Raw genomic sequence first — 19,735 nt, forward strand, 5'->3', positions numbered from 1 at the left:
GACGAAGAGGTACCTAAGGTAAGCTTTAGAAAGACCCGGGATGCATGACCTTTTGTTCCTGTGGAGTTGAGATGCACTGCAAGTGGATGTGTTCACCTACCCCGAAGGTTTCCAAACCCATGGTTTAGGGTTTTTGTGGAGGCTCCATTACATAGGTGTGATTGATTAAATCATTAGTTATTGTTGATTGAATTCAATCTCCATCCCTTCTCCTTTCCCAGGAGACTTGGGGATAGGGAGAGCTGAAAGTTTCAACCCTCAAATCACATGGATGGTTCCTCTAGCAACCAGTCCTTGTCCTTCAAAGTCACCGCATTAGTATAAATTTAGGTATGATTGAAAGGGGGTTATTATGAATAACAAAAGATGCTCCTCTTACCCCTACAACTCATGGAGTTCCAAGGGTTTTGGAAGCTCTGTTTCAGGAATCAGTAGTGGAGACAAAATGTGTGCATTTCTTACTACGTAGCTGTATTAGTCTGTTCGCATGCTGCTAATAAAGACATCCGAGACTGGGTAATTTATAAAGGAAAGAGGTTTAATTGACTCACAGTTCCACATGGGTGGGGAGGCCTCACAATCATGGCAGAAGGTGAATGAGGAGCAAAGTCACATCTTACATGGCAGCAGGCAAGAGAGCATTTGCAGGGGAACTCCCCTTTATAAAACCATCAGATCTGGTGAGACTTATTCACTGTCATGAGAACAGCAAGGGAAAAACGTGCCCCCATGATTCAATTACCTCCCATAAGGTCCATCCCATGACATGTGGGGATTGTTACAATTTGAGGTGAGATTTGGGTGGGGACACAGCCAAATGGTATCAATCGTTAGCACTAGCTCTTCCTTTTGTGGTGAAAATAGTGATATTATATGTGTAAAATATGGCAGCAAAATAAATTATCTCAGCAAATACTCTTAGGCCATATGGAAAAATAGAAATTTTTTTTTAGAAAAGATTTCACACAGAAAGTTTGTTGTACAGTTTCATTAAAGTACAGATGTTTCCAACATTTCTCAGCTTATAATGTCCAGATTGTTTCAGTAATGAATACTGTTTCAATAAAGCAGTTATATTTAAAACTGCCTTTTTGTGACCCACTGATGGAAAGATGTGTTGAAAAAGATTTATTCTTAACAGTAAATGTATTAACCACTGATAAAGTAGTGTGTTGGCTGGAATTTTAAAAAGGAAATTGGAATAAGGTTGGAATTTATTCACTTCATTTGTAGGTAAGCAAAGAAAACTAAAGCAGGAAGTTCACAAAATATTAAGTTGTATTTTTGTTATGGTTAGTTTTATAAAAATAATACCTTTAAGACTACAGTGTTTCCAAATGAAACAGGGAGAGACAATTGAAAAATCTTTGTTTAATACAGGTTTGCTCTCTCCTGACTGTTTCAAATTTGTTGACATTTTTCTTTAACTAGTATGCTTACCTACCAGGTATTTTTGAGAAAATTTAATCTGTGCCTTCAAGATAAAAGAGAAGTTTTAATGGTGACTGAATAGCTGCTTTTCCAAAGAAATTTGAGCTATATAGAAAGCATTTTGATGATGAATATTTGGAAATGTATTCATTATATAATTTTGTTGCTGAAAATGATCGGTGTCACCTGCAAGTATTATTTTGTCTGTACACTTAAAATTCTTAGAAACAGAAATTTTTTGCTTGTTGTAAAATCAGTGTTTTAGTCAGAATTCTCCAGAGACAGATAATCAACAGGATATATACACATATAGAGAGAAATTTCTCTTAAGAAATTGACTCATGTGGTTGTGGAGGCTTGGGATCTGCAGGGTAGGCCCAGGGAACAGTTATAGTTTCAGACCAAAGTCAGTATTCTGGCAGAATTCTTTCTTGCTGGGGGAAGGTCAGTCTGTTCAATGAAAGACTTCAACTGATTAGATGAGGCCCACCCACCCGTTTTGGAGCATAATCTGCTTTATTTAAAATTCACCTATTTAAATATTAATTTTTTCCTTCCCTCTTGTTTTCTCCCCCTCCTCACTCCCCCTTCCTTCTTTTTCCTTCCTTTCCTGTGGACAGGATCTCACTGTCACCCAGGCTGGAGTGTAGTGACACAGTCACAGCTCACTGTAACTTGAATTCCTGGACTCAAGGGATCCTCCCACCTCCACCTTTCACCTGGCTAATTTTATTTATTTATTTATTATTAATATTTATTTTTGCGACAGGGTCTTGCTCTCTTACCCTGGCTGAAGTGCAGTGATCACGGCTCACTGCAGTCATGACCTTCTGGGCTCAAACAATTCTTCCACTTCAGTCTCCCAGGTAGCTGGAATTATAAGCATGTACTAACATGCCTGGCTAATTGTTAAGAGATTGGGTCTTAACATGTTGCTAAGGCTGGTCTTGAACTCCTGAGCTCAAGAGATTCTCTTGCTTCAGCCTTCCGAAGTGCTGGGATTACATATGTGAGCCACCTAGCCTTTTTATGTTTTGTAGAGACAGGGTCTTACTGTATTGCCCAGGCTGATCTTGAACTCCTGGACTTGAGTGAGTCTCCCATCCAGGCCTTCCCAAGTGCTGGGATTATAGGCATGAGCCACTGTACCTGGCCTAAATGTTAATTTAATCTAAAAAACACCTTCACAGAAACATCCAGAATAATGTTTAACCAAGTAAATATCTGGGCACAGTTGCACAGCCTAGATGACACATAAAGGTAGTAATCACAATTAGTTTTAGTGGGGTTTGAACTTTTTTTTTTTTTTTTTTTTTTTGAGACAGAGTCTTGCTCTGTCACCCAGGCTGGAGTGCAGTGGCGCGATCTCAGCTCACTGCAAGCTCCACTTCCCGGGTTCACGCCGTTCTCCTGCCTCAGCCTCCTGAGTAACTGGGACCACAAGTGGCGTGCCACCATGCCTGGCCAATTTTTGTGTTTTTAATGGAGACAGGGTTTCACCATGTTGACCAGGCTGGCCTCGAACTCCTGACCTCAAGTGGTCCGCCCACCTCGACCTCCCAAAGTGCTGGGATTACGGGCTTGAGCCACTGCCCCCGGCCATAATATTTTAAAAGTCATTGCTCAAAGGCTTTTGTTTGTCAAATATGTTAAAAAAAAAAAAAAAAAGGTTTAAAAATAATGTTCGTTTCATTTTCATCTCTTTTTAAAGTTTCTATTGTGGATTTCATAACTACATAATTCAATAGTATATAATTTAATATATAAATAACTAAATACAGTTTTTGTTCAGGTTTTTTACTGATGGGGTTTGAAATTTAAAATTTGGAGACTTAATCTAGAGGATAAAGAAGTGTAATATAAAATTTGGTGAAGAAGATTGTGGGAAGAGAAGCCTTTGAAGCAATTTAGAAAAATAAAGGAAGATTGTTTCAGCTTTGAAGTGTTTTTTTTTTTTTTTTTGGGAATTGTTTGTCATTGAGTGTGTTTCAGTTTCAGTTTGATGAGAATTCTAATTTACAGTAGTTCATATTATGCAGATTGAGTTTACTGAGTAGTGCATTTTCTTGCTGTATTCAAATATATTTTGAAAACCAGATGATAATCAGAAAGCTTCTTGGAAGAATAGAATTAGAGTGGCAACTTGCTTTTAGGAGTAGAATTTCTTTGTGATGGTTTAAGGTAGAGAAAGAGAAAAGTCAAAAGGAGATAATTTGTAAATAATGTGACTAAACCACAAGTGATTTTAAAAGAAGCTGTAAATATGGAAAGGGATGATACTTGAATATTTTTTCAGCACTGCAGACTTGATATATGAGAGGAAGACAGCACCAAGTTATTAGTCAGTTTGGAGCTTGTTCTTAAAGCAAGGGAAATGGTGGTTTCTCTGGCAGGAGGTGGCATCTGTGAGGACTGAAAGAGCCTTGTAGGACAGTGGTACTCTATTATATGTCATTATCATGTTTCCTGCGTTGCAGAACATGTTTAATAACATCACCACAATCCTGTTAGGTGGGTGATGGGATTTCCATTTTAAGATGGGAAAACATTCAAGGAGCCTTGTTAGCTTGCCCAGTTTCAAACATCTCGGAAATGGCAGATCCCAGAATTTGAACTCAGGTATATTTGATTTTGTCCAGCTATATAATTCTTCGTTGAGTACCTGCTATGGTGCCAAGCATGGTGCTTAGGCTGTGGGAGTTCAGAGTTGAATAATGCATGATTCTGGCTCTCAATATAGTATAGCAAACGAATAAGATAGTAATTTTAGGGAGCCTTGGGGACATGGAGAAAGTCTGAGAGTTTAGGACCATTTTCTGGTGGACATAATGCCTGAACTGAATCTCAAAGGCCAGGGTAGGGGGGATTTGGGGAAGAGTTGACTGCAAAAAGCAGAACAGGGGAGGGTGTTGCAACTGGGAGAGCCATGTTTGTAAAGACATTCAGGCATAAAGTAGCAAGATTTATGCTTACGGACCTGTTTCTAGGTCTTAACGGGCGAAGTGAGGGAACTAGTAGATGAGCCTGGGTTTTTCCTTTTATACCTCATTGCTTCTCTGTACAAATATCAGAAGCTGTTTAAAATATATGTGGATAACATTTTAGACTTTTGAAAATGCATTTTTATCTTCCTTTTCTAGGATCAGTTCGACAGCTTAGACAAGCATACACAATGGGGAATTGACTTCTTGGAAAGATATGCCAAATTTGTTAAAGAGAGGATAGAAATTGAACAGAACTACGCGAAACAATTGAGGTAAGTTAACTTTTTTTCAGTTTTTAGAAATGAAATTACATGTTTAAACAGTTGGATATTAGAGGAGTGTGATATTCCAGAGGTTAAATTATATATTTTTCATCAGAATTAGATTGAATAGATAACTGGTTTGTTTTAATGATTAATTAAATCATTGGCCAGTACAGTACCACAAGGAATATTGACTAGCTGGATCACAAATAGCTGTCATTCCAGAAAGACACTTAAAAATCTGAAAACTGGGGGGCATAATGCCAGGAAAAAGAAATATCTGGGTGTTATTCTGTTTTATACTTTTATTCCTAACTTTTTGCTTTAGTCATCTTTTCAAAGTATTGAATATTTCTTCAGAGTTTCTCTTTTCTTCAGCGTTTGTAAGACTTGGAAATTCAGTGTGTACTGAGCTGAGTTTGTTTCTGTCAGTATTCAGTTACATATTATAAATGAATGTGATTCTAGAATGTTTTGGAAGATAAAAGTTTTAAAGGGAAAAGTTTAGTCTTAAAACTGATGGACTTTGTGACAAGTAGTTGCTGGAACTTATTCAGTAAAAATGGGTGCTTGAAGTCTGAAGACTAGACACCAGTATAAGGTTTTAGCTGTAGGATTTAGGATAAAAAAGTGTCCTGAAGTGACAAAAAAATGCAACCTAAACAGGCATACATGACTACAAAGTCCAGGCATATTTTGATTCAGGGGTCAAATAGTCTTCAGGCCCCATTTCTTGGCTGTGCTCCCACTTGTTCTCTTTATTCTCAGGTTCCATTCATACCATCCTCTCTATTCCTTTAGCTCTAGGTTTTACATATTCATACCCCCATGTTCTGGAGAAGAATGATGGTCTTCTCTATTGTACCTTTGGGGAGAAAGGAAGGGAGGGAAAGAGGGAGTGGGGGAATAGAAGAAAGGAAAGGGGCATGAAAGTAAGGGAAAGTGCAAGCCTGCACCAAGCTTCTTTTCTCCAGAAATACTAGCAGAGGGTCTCATTTAGTCATACTGACTTTGGTTAGGTTATGTGTTTATCTTGAACAATTCACTAATATTGACTTATAGCTAATGATGGGGGGAGGATAGTTACTCAAAATTAATTTAAACTAGTGGTCCTAGAAGGAAGGGGGAGATACTTGAGTGCCTCATATATCCACTATAATAGTGCATGTAACCAACTGACTGGATGCAGGGATGGAATAGAGTCATAAACAGCTTGCTTATAATATTTTTATAATGATAAACACGATATTTACTGAATAATGGCATTATGCTAATTTCCTAATCCATCATTCTCCTGTTTTTTTAAACAAGGTATTTTCCACATGAGAATATAAACAGGGAGCCTATTAGTATATTAATAATCATAGTGATGATGTTTCATCTGTCCAAAAGTTAATGATCTGGGAACCTTACCTCTCTAGAATCTAGAAGAGCTTGAAATGGCCTCTGAGAGATTAAAATAGCAGCTACCAGATGTATTCTTGTGTGACAAATAAAAATTTTATTTAAATTTTCATTTGATCTCAATTTTAGCACATTAAATGATCAGATTTCTGTTGGAAAATTCTCAGTTTTTCCAATAGAAATGAATGAGAAAAAATGCTATAGGTAATACAGTGATGGCAGTGTGAAGGGACAAACAATAAAGGAAAAGGTTTAAAAATTACAAAAATAGATGAAATTTAATGCAGGAGTGCCCTAGTTCATTTTGTGTTGCCATAACAGAATGCCTGAGTCTGAGTAATTTATAAAGAAAAGAGGTTTATTTAACTAATGGTTGTACAGGTTGGTAAGTTCAAAGGCATGCCCCCAGCTTCTGGCGCAGGGTTTTGTTGGGTCAAAGGGGAAGCGTGGATGTATGAAGAGAGAAGGAAAACCTGAAGGAGTACTGGCTTTTAAAAAACCCACTCTCAAAAAGTGATCCAGTCTTATTAGAGTGAGAACACAACTCACTACCAAAAATGACACCAAACCACTATCCATGAGGGTGGATCCCTCATGATCCAAACACCTCCCATTAGGCACCGTCTCCTAACACCACCACTTTGGGGATCAGATTTCAACATGAGTTTTGGTTGGGGTCAAACAAACCATATCCAAACCATAGTGAAAAGTGAACCTACTTCTAAGGCCCCAAGAGAATCACTGTATTATACAGAGTGAAAAAGTAAATACTGGTAAGAATGATCTTGGGCCCTCAAGAGAAGAATCAGATTATTTTAAAGAAGGCAGAGAATATAATAGTGTATCTCAAAATGTTTAAAAAGTCTAATCTGTCCTTTAATCTAGCATTTTCATTTCTAAACTTCCCTGCAGAAAAACACAAGTGTGCAAAGGTGTTTGCATAAAACTCTTCATTGCAGGAAAAAAAAAAAAAGTTTCTGGTTGTAAAAGTGCCTGTCAGTAGAAGAAGGATGAAAAAGACTGTGGTAGATAAAGTTTTAAAAAAGTCAGGTTTACCAATATTTTAAAACTTAAAAGCCTTCTTCATCAGGTTGAATGATGAATGTACAGTAAGAACTGAATGTACAGTAACATCATTTTATTGCTTACTTGTGTTTGTATATACAGTATTGTATAAAATTTGTATGTATTCTGAAGAGGTCTAGAAGAATACACCCATATTATGTTACAATGATACCCTTATGAAATGAGAGTAGAGAATGATAAGGGAAGGAACCTTTTATTTCATACACTTTTGAATTGTAGTCTTTTCAATGATTGTGTGTTACTTTTGTAATTTAAAACACTTGTTATTAAGAAGAGGTTATGCTTCAAAAGAGATTCCTATCACAAATTATAAAAATTGATAATTTATAAGACAAAACTTCAGTAATCTGGAATATTTAACTGTCCAAGACTACTTAGACCTCAAAGCTTTTGAGATGGCCAGGGTTTTGCTAGTGTAACAGGACTCATCTAATCAAATGGCAGACTCGTTTGCCTTCTGTCTGTTCTGAGGCTGATAATAACCATTACAGTTTTCACTTACTTGCAAAAAAGGGATTGAGCTCTGGTTCACTGAAGCAAGGGTGGCTAGAACCCACAACTTCATGATATGAAAAGTAGAATTTTGTATTGAGAAAGTGGGTTTTATTATGTACTGATGCTTTAGATAGGTGATTTGAAGGAATAAAGCACACTTAAGGAATTTGGCACATTTCCATTCTAAAGATAATTCTAAATAGCAGTGATTCTCAGCAAGGGTAGAATTATTGGAGTGGTGAGGTATGAGGAGTAATGAAGAGTTGAGAGAAAGCATGTTTAATTTGAAATGATCTACACTGAGATTTGCTGCTTTGGATGACTACTTGGTAAATGATTGGATTATCAGCTGCTGTTTATAGTATGTCTTTTATCCAAAGGGAAGAGGTTTGCCTTGTTTGTTTCCTCCTCTTTAATGGGAAAATTTCTTTTGGTTAACTCCCCATGTTTTTGCTAGTGCAGAGGGTAATTTCTTTCATAGTGAGGCAGCACTTTTTTTTCCCTCCTAAATAATAACTATTATATTAGTCCATTCTCATGCTGCTAATAAAGACATATCTGAGACTGGGTAATTTATAAGGGAAAAAGATTTAATTGACTCACAGTTCAGCATGGCTGGGGAGGCCTCAGTAAACTTATAATCATAGTGGAGGGAGAAGAATAAGTGCCCAGTGAAGGGGGAATCCCATTATAAAACCATCAGATCTCGTGAGAACTAACTCACTGTTGTGAGAACAGGATGGGGGAAACTGCCCCCGTGATTCAGTTATCTCCACCTGGTCCGTCCCATGACACATGGGGATTATGGGAACTGTAATTCAAGATGAGATTTGGGTAAGGACACAGCCAAATCATATCAACTATATTCATGATGTTAAACAATTACATTTTAAATATATTGCAAGATTAAAATTTCTTAATCTTTGGCAATTCCAGATTGTTTTCTTCTTTTCTCCCTCTACTCTTCTGTTCTTGTGTTTTGATGGTGTTGGTTTAACTTTATTCTGGTGTTTTATACTGATTTTTGGTTTTGGTTTTAGGATGGGAGTAAATAGAAAATAAAGCATCTAATTACATTTGAAGACATAGTTACATACAATTGAATCATGTCCATTTTGATTGATGGAAAATGGTTACTTCAGATCACTTGGTAGAGTGTGTTTTGTTTGCAAAGATATATGCAACTGAAATCAATCATTCTTTTAATAAACTTATACTATTGTATTTGTATAACAGATTAAGATTTCTAAGTAAAAAAAGGAGCCCTATATATGTGATAAGTATGTATCATTTTAGTTTTTTCCTAGTAAAAGTAATTGTATTCAGTTCTATCATAGAGATAGTGCTGTATGAAATTATATTCCCCAGCCTCCACCCCAGAGCATACATAAATTTTTGGTTCAAATGTGGCAGTATGGTATAGTGGAAGATAATTAGGCTGTAAGACAGGAAGCCATTATTTTGGCCAAAGCAGAAATCTCTGAATTCCTTTTGATCAGAGATTATATTATGTGCATTTCTATACCCCATACTAAGCCTACCTGGTACCTCTGGAACTGGGTGATTAAATATAAGTTGAATGAATAAGTAATGGAATAATCTGTGTTTCAGTTTAGTTTAGAAATTAGGATCTCTGACCGCATGCCGAACCTTTGACTACATAGCAGCTTTCTATTAATACTGGAGTTTGGTGTCATGTACATCATTGTGATGTGGTCAAGTTGGTGTTATATACATCATTGTGTCTACTAAGAGCAGCCCCAAATATTTCGGGTAGGCTTAGATACAGAGCAATCCAAATACAGCTAGTCTGTCAGAAGTGCCTTTCGCCTCCTGCCATGAGTCAGAAGCCTCCCCAGCCTTGTGGAACTGTAATTCCAATTAAACCTCTTTTTCCTCCCTGTTTCGGGTATGTCTCTATCTCATTTTACTTTTCTCATACCTCTTTATCAGAATTTGGTTTCTATGTCACTCTATTTTGTCTGGCTGAAAGATTTTACATTCTCATCAACAATACACAAAGCTTCCAGTTAGTCCACATCCTTGTTTTGCAAGTAACCAGCCTAATCGGTGTGAGTTTGTTATCTCCCTGTGGTTCTGACTTACTTTTCAGTGATGACTAGTGATCTTTTCATATGCTTGTTGTCCATTTGTGTATCTTTGGAGAAATGTCTTTTCAAGTCAGTTTTTAAAAATTGAGTTACTTGGTTTTTTTGTTTTAGAGTTTTAGGAGTTCTTTGTATATTCTGGATTTTAACCCCTTGCCAGATATACGATTTGCAGATTCTTTCTCCCGTTCTCTAGGTAGCCTTTTCATTCTCTTGATTATGTCCTTCTATGCATTGAAGTTTTAAATTTTGATGTAGTCAGTTTATCTATTTTTTTTTTTTTGCCTGCTTTTGGTGTCATATCCAAGAAATCATTGCAAAATTGAATATCACAAAGATTTTCTCCTATGTTTTCTTCTCAGTTTCATAGTTTTAGGTCTTTGATGCATCTTGAGTTAATATTTGTATGTGTTATAAGAGTCCAGCTTCATTTTTTTTTTTTTTTTTTCCCGAGACAAGAGTCGCACTCTGTCGCCCAGCCTGGAGTGTAGTGGTGCAATCTTGGCTCACTGCAACCTCCGCCTCCTGGGTTCAGACTGTTTGAAATGTTTGTTCCTCGGAGCCGTAAAGAAATAGCACTTGAACATAAATTTTATTTATTTAGTAAGACCATTTTTACTTCCTGCAGAAAGGGTACACTCGTGCCACAAGAGTACACCGAACAAAGGAGACAGGGTCATTTATAACCTGACACATCCACCCTACTGGTGTGTCCAGTTTCCATTAGCTGGAACGGGACCTCACCCTGATTGGCTAGCAACTTAGAACTTTTTAAAAAGAGGTAAAGGTAGAGGGGAGCAAAGGAAGGAGGAAGTAACTTGTGGAATGTTGAGAAAGGTAAAAACACTTTTAAATAAGGAAGAGGAACAGGCTATGACCTAATGCTTGCTTGGACCAGTCTGAGCATGCTAGGGCAAATATTTGGGCTAAATTGTGGGAGCTAAGAACATAAAGTACACTGATTTCCTTATTACAGCTAGCAGGTATTTAAGAATGTTAGCACATGTCTTTAAATAAATTTTGCTTCTAAGAGAAGTTACTGTTTATTCCTAATTAGATGGGGAGGAAAGTCTTTGAAGAGGAACCGCTACTTTACTTTTTACAAAATGATTCTCCTGCCTCAGCCTCCAGAGTAGCTGGCACTACAGGCACCTGCCACCATGCCTGGCTAATTTTTGTATTTTTAGTAGAGATGGGGTTTCACCATATTGACCAGGCTGGTCTCCTGACCTTGTGATCCACCTGCCTTGGCCTCCCAAAGTGCTGGGATTACAGGCATGAGCTGCTGCGCCTGGCCCAGTTTCATTCTTTTGCAATGGATGCCTTTTATGTTTAAGTTGTAAGAGAGAAGGTTCTTGGCTGCAAGTGATGGAAACTCCAGCTTGAGCTAATTTAAGTTTAATGAGAAATTTATTTACAGTATAAATTTATTGATTTATTGATTTTAATTTTTTATTGAGTTCAAGAAGTGGAATAGTCATACTGCTAGAAGGCTTGGTCTACAGCTAGGTCACAGAAAAAAATAAAGACAGTATCTGAAACACAGCCAAAGCCCTTTGTTGTTTCTTCTTCTTCTTCTTCCTCTTCCGCTTCCTCCTTCTCCCCCTCCCCTCCTCCTCCCTCTCCCCCCTTCCCCCTCCTCCCTTTCCCCTCTTCCCCCTCCTCTGCCTCCCCCTCCTCCCCCTGCTGCTCTCCCCCCTCTCATTTTGGTGGGTTGGTGGCTTTATTCTTTTAGCGCAGACTGACTTTCTCCATGTGGCAGGAAATACAGTCACCAACAGTGCCAGTTTTATGTCTTAGAGATTTAGCTCCCATACTGGCCTCAAAGCTGTGTCAAGTCCAAAGTCTTAGAACTTTCAGAAAGGGATCTCGCTGGTCCAGCTATTTCGTTTACTATCGTTGGGTCACTTAACTGAGCCCACAATTTGGGCCATATGTGTTAATCTGGCAGCTCTTAAGTAGGTTAAGAAAAGGGGTACTAGTCAGTGAGTCTCAGATCTCTAATATTACCCTTTGCTGGAAGAAACGGTATGATTTATATTCCATTTTGTAAATAAATAGAATATTGATCACCTCTTAAACAGTAATTAGAACTCAGCCTCTCAAATGTTGAAAGTTTGAAAATGTATAGAGGTGATTCTCAGTCTTTTAAGATTTTTGAGATAGTTTACATTCTGGCACTTAGCTGCAAAGTGTTTTAATAGAAGTGAATTAATGTTTTGAGACTAGAAATTTTGGAATATTTTGTAATTTTTACTGAAACTCAAAAGTAAATATAGACATGACAAAACCAGAATGGATAAAAAGATTAGAATCAACAACTTAAATATACATTAAAAAGGGTGATATATTTAATATCACATATATAACTAATATGTATAGACTGCTATAATCTTTGGAGATGCCCACTAAATTTAGAAGCCTTCTCTGACAACTGAAAGAACAACACTAATTTCTTTTGTATCCAAAGTGCATAAAGCCAAAGTACATAGAAAAACATGGATCCACACACACATTCACTGTCTCTCTCTCTCTCTCTCTCTGCTCCCTCTCTCCCTCCCTTCCTCCCCTTCCCCCCCAAAACAATGTACCAGCTTATCTGTGGAATCTATTATAATTTCTGTAATATGTATTGTGTGTATATAAAACTTTGTGTTTTAGTTAACTCCTGATTTATGACAACATACTAAAAACATGTCTCATACATAAACTGCTGTCAGTTTGGTGGAGAATCTGGATTTAGAAGAGGGGCGAACAGAAAAAGAGCCTAGGGGAAGTAACATTAAGGGCAGATTTCTTAAACTAGATGAATTGTGTGAAATATTTTTAGTTTAGGAACGACCTGAATACTTTGCACTTACATATTAAAATTTATTTGAGCTAATAAGCATATTGTGTTAAAACTGCAAAGCAGGGATTTGCGGGACTTACTGAACCATTCATGCCTTTGTATGACTTTTTGTTGACTTTAGACTGTTTTTTCGGAAGGCCCAAATGAGATCAGCTGCTTCGGAAGAATACATTCTTATTGTATATTTTTATTATTAGTTTTATTTATTTATTTATGAGACGGAGTTTCGCTCTTTCTCCCAGGCTGGAGTGAAGTGGCACGATCTTGGCTCACTGCAACCTCCGCTGCTCAGGTTCAAGCAATTCTCCTGCCTCAGCCTCCCTAGTAGCTGGGATTATAGGTGTACACCACCACATCTGGCTAATTTTTGTATTTTTAGTAGAGATGGAGTTTTGCCATGTTGGCCCGGCTAGTCTTGAACTCCTGACCTCAGGTGAGCCACCATGCCTGGCCTAGTTTTATTTTATGAAAGCATTATATGATCACTATAACATTTAAATTCAAGTCCCTTCCCAGTTCCTCTCCTGAGAAGTGAGTACTATTAATAATTTGGTGTGTTAGCCAGGGCAGTGGCTAACGCCCATAATCCCAGCACTTTGGGAGGTGGATCCAACATGGTGAAACCCCATTTCTACTAAAAATAAAAAAAATTAGCCAGGCGTGGTGACATGTGTCTGTTGTCCCAGCTACCTGGGAGGCTGAGGTGGGAGGATTGCTTGACCCAGGAGGTGGAGGTTTTAGTGAGCCCATATTGCACCACTGTACTCCAGCCTGGGTGACAGAGTGAGACCCTGTCTCATAATAATTTAGTGTGTCTTCTTTCAGAGCATATGTTTTCCTATAAATTTGGATTTGGTGAAAAATGAGAAGAATGTCTTGGACAGTGCTGTAGTTTTTCAGGTTGCAGGGTTGACTTGAATGGAGTCTTTAGTGACCTGTGTATGGCATCTGAGGGCTCAGAATATTGGGGTTTGGGATGAGTCACCTTTAGATGTGTGAGTTTTACATACAGGGAGGCAAGATGAATGTATTTTTAAAATTGCTTAGGATTACCTTGCATGTTCAAAATACAGAGTTATTTTCTTCCTCTTCCCCTTACCTCTTGTGTTACATGTGCTTTTCCCCCCAGAAGCTAGAGTTCAAATTAGTGTTATTTATGTGATGTTTTTTTTTTTTCCCGAGACGGAGTCTCGCTCTGTCGCCCAGGCTGGAGTGCAGTGGCCGGATCTCAGCTCACTGCAAGCTCCGCCTCCCGGGTTTACGCCATTCTCCTGCCTCAGCCTCCCGAGTAGCTGGGACTACAGGCGCCCGCCACCTCGCCCGGCTAGTTTTTTGTATTTTTAGTAGAGACGGGGTTTCACCGTGTTAGCCAGGATGGTCTCAATCTCCTGACCTCGTGATCCGCCCGTCTCGGCCTCCCAAAGTGCTGGGATTACAGGCTTGAGCCACCGCGCCCGGCTATTTATGTGATGTTTAAGCTATTAATGACTTCTGTGGTTACCGTCGGTAGTACTCATAATTCTTTCAAGTATCAGAAGCCTAACTCAGATTGGTTTAAACAAAGAAAGGAATTTACTGGCTTATTTGAGTGAAAAATTTAGGGATCCAGGCACTTAGAGAAGTGTTTTGGATCTTTCTTCTTGGCTTCGCTTTTCTCTGTGTTGGTTTAATTTCCCAGTAGGCTCTTTTCCCATAGCTTTAAGATTATGTCCTATCAGTTTAACAACTTCAGCAGAAAGAGAGCATGCCTTCCTAAGAATTACAACAGAAATTTTAGGATTGACTTTCATTGGCTTAGATTAATGGACCTGGATCAAATGAATACTCCCAGACCTTAATATGTGGTCACCGCGACCACAGGTTCATAGGTATGACAGTGGAGGAGCTGTATTTTAGGATATATTAGGCTATACTAGAATATTAAATTCCAAATCCCAGGGACTAAACATAACTAACTAAACACTTACTTATTAACACTCTTAATCATGCGAAGTCTGTTACAAGTTCAGACAGCTCATGTGGTAACTCAAGGATCCATACTCTTTTCATCTTCATCTCATCATTCAACCTCCACGGGGTTGCTTCAGCAGAGGATGAGGGAGCCCAGAGGGTTGTACACAAGCTCTAAATGCTTCAGCCTGTACTTACAGAGAGCTCATAGCCCAATGCAGAATGGACCACGTGGTTCTACCAAACTGTTAGGGGGCTGGGAAGTGTGTGAAATAACATGGCTTTTTGATGAGCAGAAATGTGTCTCCACAAGCTGTTGCAGAAGAAGGGTAGTGATAGAGGTAGTTAAAACATGTCCACTACAGACTGGGACCCTAAACAATGTTTAAAATGTTGATATATACAAATGTCAATTTTTGAAACTACTCACTCTATGAAATGCTTTTTGCTTAAATTTGACTTACTTAATGCAGTTCATGAGTTTGTGCTTGAAAACCACTGAACTTAAAAGTAATTTCTAGAACACAACCCCATTTATAGGTTAGAGACTATGCCTGTCATAACCACACTGTTAAATCACCTGGTAATTGCTAAATTCCGTGGATATTTTAGGTACCTGTTTTATTATCTTTGATGAGTTGACTGTTTCTTAGAACAACTTCTTCTTCTTCACCCTCTTCTTCCTCCTCCTCTTCTTTTCCTTTTCTTCTTCCTCTTCCTCTTTTTTTTTTTTTTTTTTTTTGAGACAGAGCCTCACTCTGTCGCCCATGTTGGAGTGCAGTGGCACAATCTCAGCTCACTGCAACCTTCGCCTTCCGGATTCAAGCAATTCTCGTACCTCAACCTCCTGAGTAGCTGAGACTACAGGAGTGCGCCACCATGCCTGGCTAATTTTTTTTATTTTTGGTAGAGACAGGTTTTCAGCATGTTGGTCAGGCTAGTGTCAAACTCCTGACCTCAAATGATCTGTCTGCCTTGGCCTCCCAAAGTGTCTTGTCTTCTTTTTTTCTTTTTTTTTAAGGAACAAGGTCTCACTCTCTTTCCCAGGCTGGAGTGCAGTGGCAATGATCATAGCTCATTGCATCCTCGAACTCCTGGCCCCAAGGGATCCTCCCACTTTGGCCTCCCAAAGCACTGAGATTGCAGGCGTGAGACACCTCACCTGGCGTGTCTGAGAACGTCTTTAAAAAAGAAATCCCTTCTCTTCAATGACAGACTCTTGGGTTTTCTGTTACCCATATGTCTACTCAACTTAGTTATCTCAGCTTTGTTGTTGTAATGCAAAAGCAGCCATAGACAATACATGCATGAATTAGTGTAGTGCATTCCAATAAAATTTTGTTTTAAAAATAGGTGGTGGGACATAGTTTGTTTACCTCTAATCTTCCTAGCTGTTCGTCCTTATTGTTCTTCTGAAGCAGCTCTTCTTCCTTCCGTGTTAAATTTGTGTTAATAGATGGTCTTTAGCTACCTTTCATTTCATACTTCTTCAGTAGCCTCATTCGCATTCATTATTTTAACCATCTCAGGTGTTGGCATCAGGTTTGAGGCAGGTTTTGGCTTTGTCACTTACTGGCTATTTGACTGTGGGCAAGTCACTTAATATGTCTGAGTCCTGTAAAGTCAGGCTAATAATATCTGCTTGCAGTTGTAAGCATAAGATTATATATAAAGTGTTTAAGCATTAAGATTGGCAAATAATACATGGATGACAAATGGTAACTCCTTGTTGTTTCTGTTATTGTCTTTACATGTTTACCCTCATATCTGCATCGTGATCCCAGAAGTTTCTTTAGAGTTCTAGTTTTTACTGTATATCTCTACTGGGCATTTTTATTTAACTCTTCTATAGTGTCAGTTAAGAAGCTTTCAGCTTCACGTAATAGAGTCGTTTTGTGTAACAAATTTGGAAGTGGCATTCTAGAGCTTAGCGATGATGTCAGGGCATTATCGTACATCTCTTGGTCTTTCCCCTCATGGTTTCAAGATATTGCAGTAGCTTCCAGCAGTCTGTCCTCCCACATCTGTATACAAAACAATTTTATAAAGTAGTCACAAGACAGGGCTTCTCTTTGTGTATTTTTTCCTTTTTATTATAAAAATTGTTTTAAGTTAATTAGGAAATAGAATCTGTAGGGATTGAACGTGTTAAGGTGGGAGAAAGTGTAGGATGATTGTCAAATTTTTGGCTTAAATGTCTAGATTCTAGATGGTTGGTAGTGCCACTAATGTAAGAAAAGAGGTATGTAAAAGAAGATTAAGAAGCAGATAAATTTCGTTTTAGACTTGTTGAATAGAGGTACCTGTGGCAGATGGGCTGCCTATGCAACTGCCACTCTTTCTCCTATAGAAGCTTTATTGAGGTATAATTCATATGCCATAAGATTCACTTGCTAAAAGCATACACTTGAGTGGTTTTTTAGTGTATTTACAGAGTTTTGCAACCATAAACACGATTGAATTTTAGAATATTTTCATCATCCCCAAAAGAAAACCCTGTACCCGTTAGCAGTCATTTCTTCCTCCTCCATGTGCTAGCAACCATTATCTATTTTCTCTCTCTGAATTTGCCTATTCTAGTGAATTATTCTGTTCATCATGTTTTCCCCTTCTTCCTTTTTGAGTTCTTTTGTAGAAAGGACTGTAGGTCATGCCCAATTACTAGTTTGCTAACCGTGACTCGTCCCTTTCTTTCTGTCTGGTATCTGAAGTAATTAATTTATAGCAGATAGTAGCTTTGCTGATATTTGGGTGAATTAGTAAATTAACTCATTCACAACAGTGAGTTTTGATAGTGTTTGGGTAACCAGGATTAATAACCACTGGTCAAGAGTATTTATTCAGAGTTCCTTCATATGACTTTAGAAGGGTCTCTGCTTCGTTCCCCACTTACTTTTCAACCTTACTACTTGTAATTCTCTAGCTCATATTTGATGTTCCAGCAACATTGAACCTACTTACAGTTCTTCTTAAATGCTCTGTTTTCCCCCACTTCTTTGTCTTTGCTCATTAGATCTTCACTAATGAGCAGAATCCTCTCTCTAGGGGTTTCCAGTTGCCCAATTCCTGTTTATCTCTTTAGGCTCAGTCAGCAAATCAGAAATTTTAGCTTTCTACCCCTGGGGAACCCTCTTTACAGAGCCCTCTATTGTTCTTACCATATTAGGTTATATAAGAGTGTCTATATATTTGATTTCTCTAGACCAGAGATCTCTGAACTTTTTATTGCTCACCTGTAAAAAATGTTTGAGCATATGACTGTACAGTTTGTACATGTATTAATGTAGTGACATATTAAATATCTGCAAAGCTTTGAAGGCCAAGAAGGATGACTCACACCTGTAATCCCAGTACTTTGGGAGGCCAAGGCAGGCGGATCACTTGAGGCCAGGAGTTCAAGACCAGCTTGGGTAACGTAGTGAAACCCTGTATCTTTAAAAAGTATATATAGATATTATTAGTCAGGCATGATGGTGTGTGCCTGTAGTCCCAGCTACTTGGTAGGTTGAGGCAGGAGGATCACTTAAGCCCAGGAGTTTGAGGCGACAGTGAGCTATGGTTGCACCCTAGAGTGGTTGAAGTGCGTGCTAATGCTTTCATGTTGTCCCTAACTTTACATTCAGTGACAACTATGGGTTTCTTGGTGGTAGGAACTCAATACATGTTGATCTGAACTCTTTTCTCAGTGTCTTGCCTGTTCTTTATCCACCCCTCACTGGGTGTTAGGTCTTCCTTTTCTTTGTATATCTTTATCATAGCACTTACCATGCTCTATATTACAATTATTGGTGCATACTTGTCTCCTTTCAATAGAGTGTAAGTCTCTTGCTCATGGGTCCTCTTTTATTTATGATGCTCCTAGTAGTTTGCATGGTGCTTAGCACATAATAGACAATTTGTAGAATGAATAAATTGATTCAAGTGGAAGTAATTGGTACTAATCTGAGATTAAGACAGTGATTCTTTTATAGTATTGAAAGATAGTAGGGCCACTTACTTTAAAACTGCTTATAGTTTAAAGCAGTGCATCTCAAATTGTTTGTGATGATGGACTAGTTTCTTTTAATTTCCAATCCATTGTGTACTTTTGTAAAATACAATAAAATATTATATAAATTTTTGTATTGTAAATTTTATATTATATATAAATTTTTGTATTATAATATACAGTAAAATACAATAAAAATTAAATACTAGAAACATGACATAAAAGAGACATACAGAATATAGGTCCTAATTTTTAATTACTAGATCCAAAAGAAATACAGTTAATCCCAACTTCTGTACTTATCTCATTGTAGATTGTTACCAAAGAGTCTATGGACCCTTGCTGGACCCAGGTTGACCATACTTTGAGACTCAGGGTATAAAGCACTTTATATCATTTAATTCTCCTAACTATATGGTGTAGGTACTGTTTGTACCATTTATAGGAAATGAGGGGACAGAGAAGTTAGGCACATTGTCCAAGGTCACGCAGGTACTACATAAAACAGCCAGGATTCAGGTTGGGCTGGTGGCTCATCCCAGCACTTTGTGAGGCTGAGACAGGTGGATCACCTGAGGTCAGGAGTCGAGACCAGCCTGGCCAACATAGTGAAACCCTGTCTCTACTAAAAACAAAAGAAACAGCCGGGTGTGGTGGCCTGCACCTATAATCCCAGCTATTCAGGAGGCTAAGGCTGGAGAATCGCCTGAACCCAGGAGGCGGAGGTTGCGGTGAGCTGCGATTGCACCACTGCACTCCAGCCTGGGTGACACAGTGAGACTCCATCTCAATAAACAAACAAACAAACAAACCAGGATTCAAACAAAGGTAGTCCAGTCTGGCTCCAAAGTCCATATGCTAGTCTCTTTCTGATTTTGAAAGGATGAAATAAGGTAGCATTCTACTGTAAGAATGTTAAGAACAGACATGGATGAAGGCAAAAATAGTTACAAGTCAGAATGTAATTCATTTGCCTAGAAAAGAGAAGGCTAAGGAGTTACATCATGATTTTCATATAAAAGTAGAGTTATGGAGATGGTGACAAACTGTTCTTTTATCCCTTGAGTCAGCATCTGATTACAATTTACCTTAGTTAGTATTAAAGCCCCCAATTTGTGAAACAAAAGAAGTGATGATATTTCTTTGAAATGTTTCTTTTTGCCCCGACTCAGTTT

At 38.2% G+C, this 19,735-nt stretch overlaps 1 protein-coding gene across 3 annotated transcripts in view; it reads left to right on the plus strand.

Moving 5' to 3' along the window:
* FNBP1L (formin binding protein 1 like) overlaps positions 1 to 19,735 on the plus strand; it is a 99,464-nt gene that overhangs the window by 46,002 nt on the left and 33,727 nt on the right. For all 3 annotated transcript variants that reach the window (XM_010385119.2, XM_010385117.2, XM_010385118.2), the window contains exon 2: positions 4,572 to 4,687. In XM_010385119.2, coding sequence (XP_010383421.1) covers positions 4,572 to 4,687 — 116 coding nt within the window. The remainder of the gene's footprint in view (positions 1 to 4,571; positions 4,688 to 19,735) is intronic.

The sequence above is a fragment of the Rhinopithecus roxellana genome, chromosome 8 (assembly GCF_007565055.1).
Source record: "Rhinopithecus roxellana isolate Shanxi Qingling chromosome 8, ASM756505v1, whole genome shotgun sequence".
Lineage (NCBI taxonomy): Eukaryota > Metazoa > Chordata > Mammalia > Primates > Cercopithecidae > Rhinopithecus > Rhinopithecus roxellana.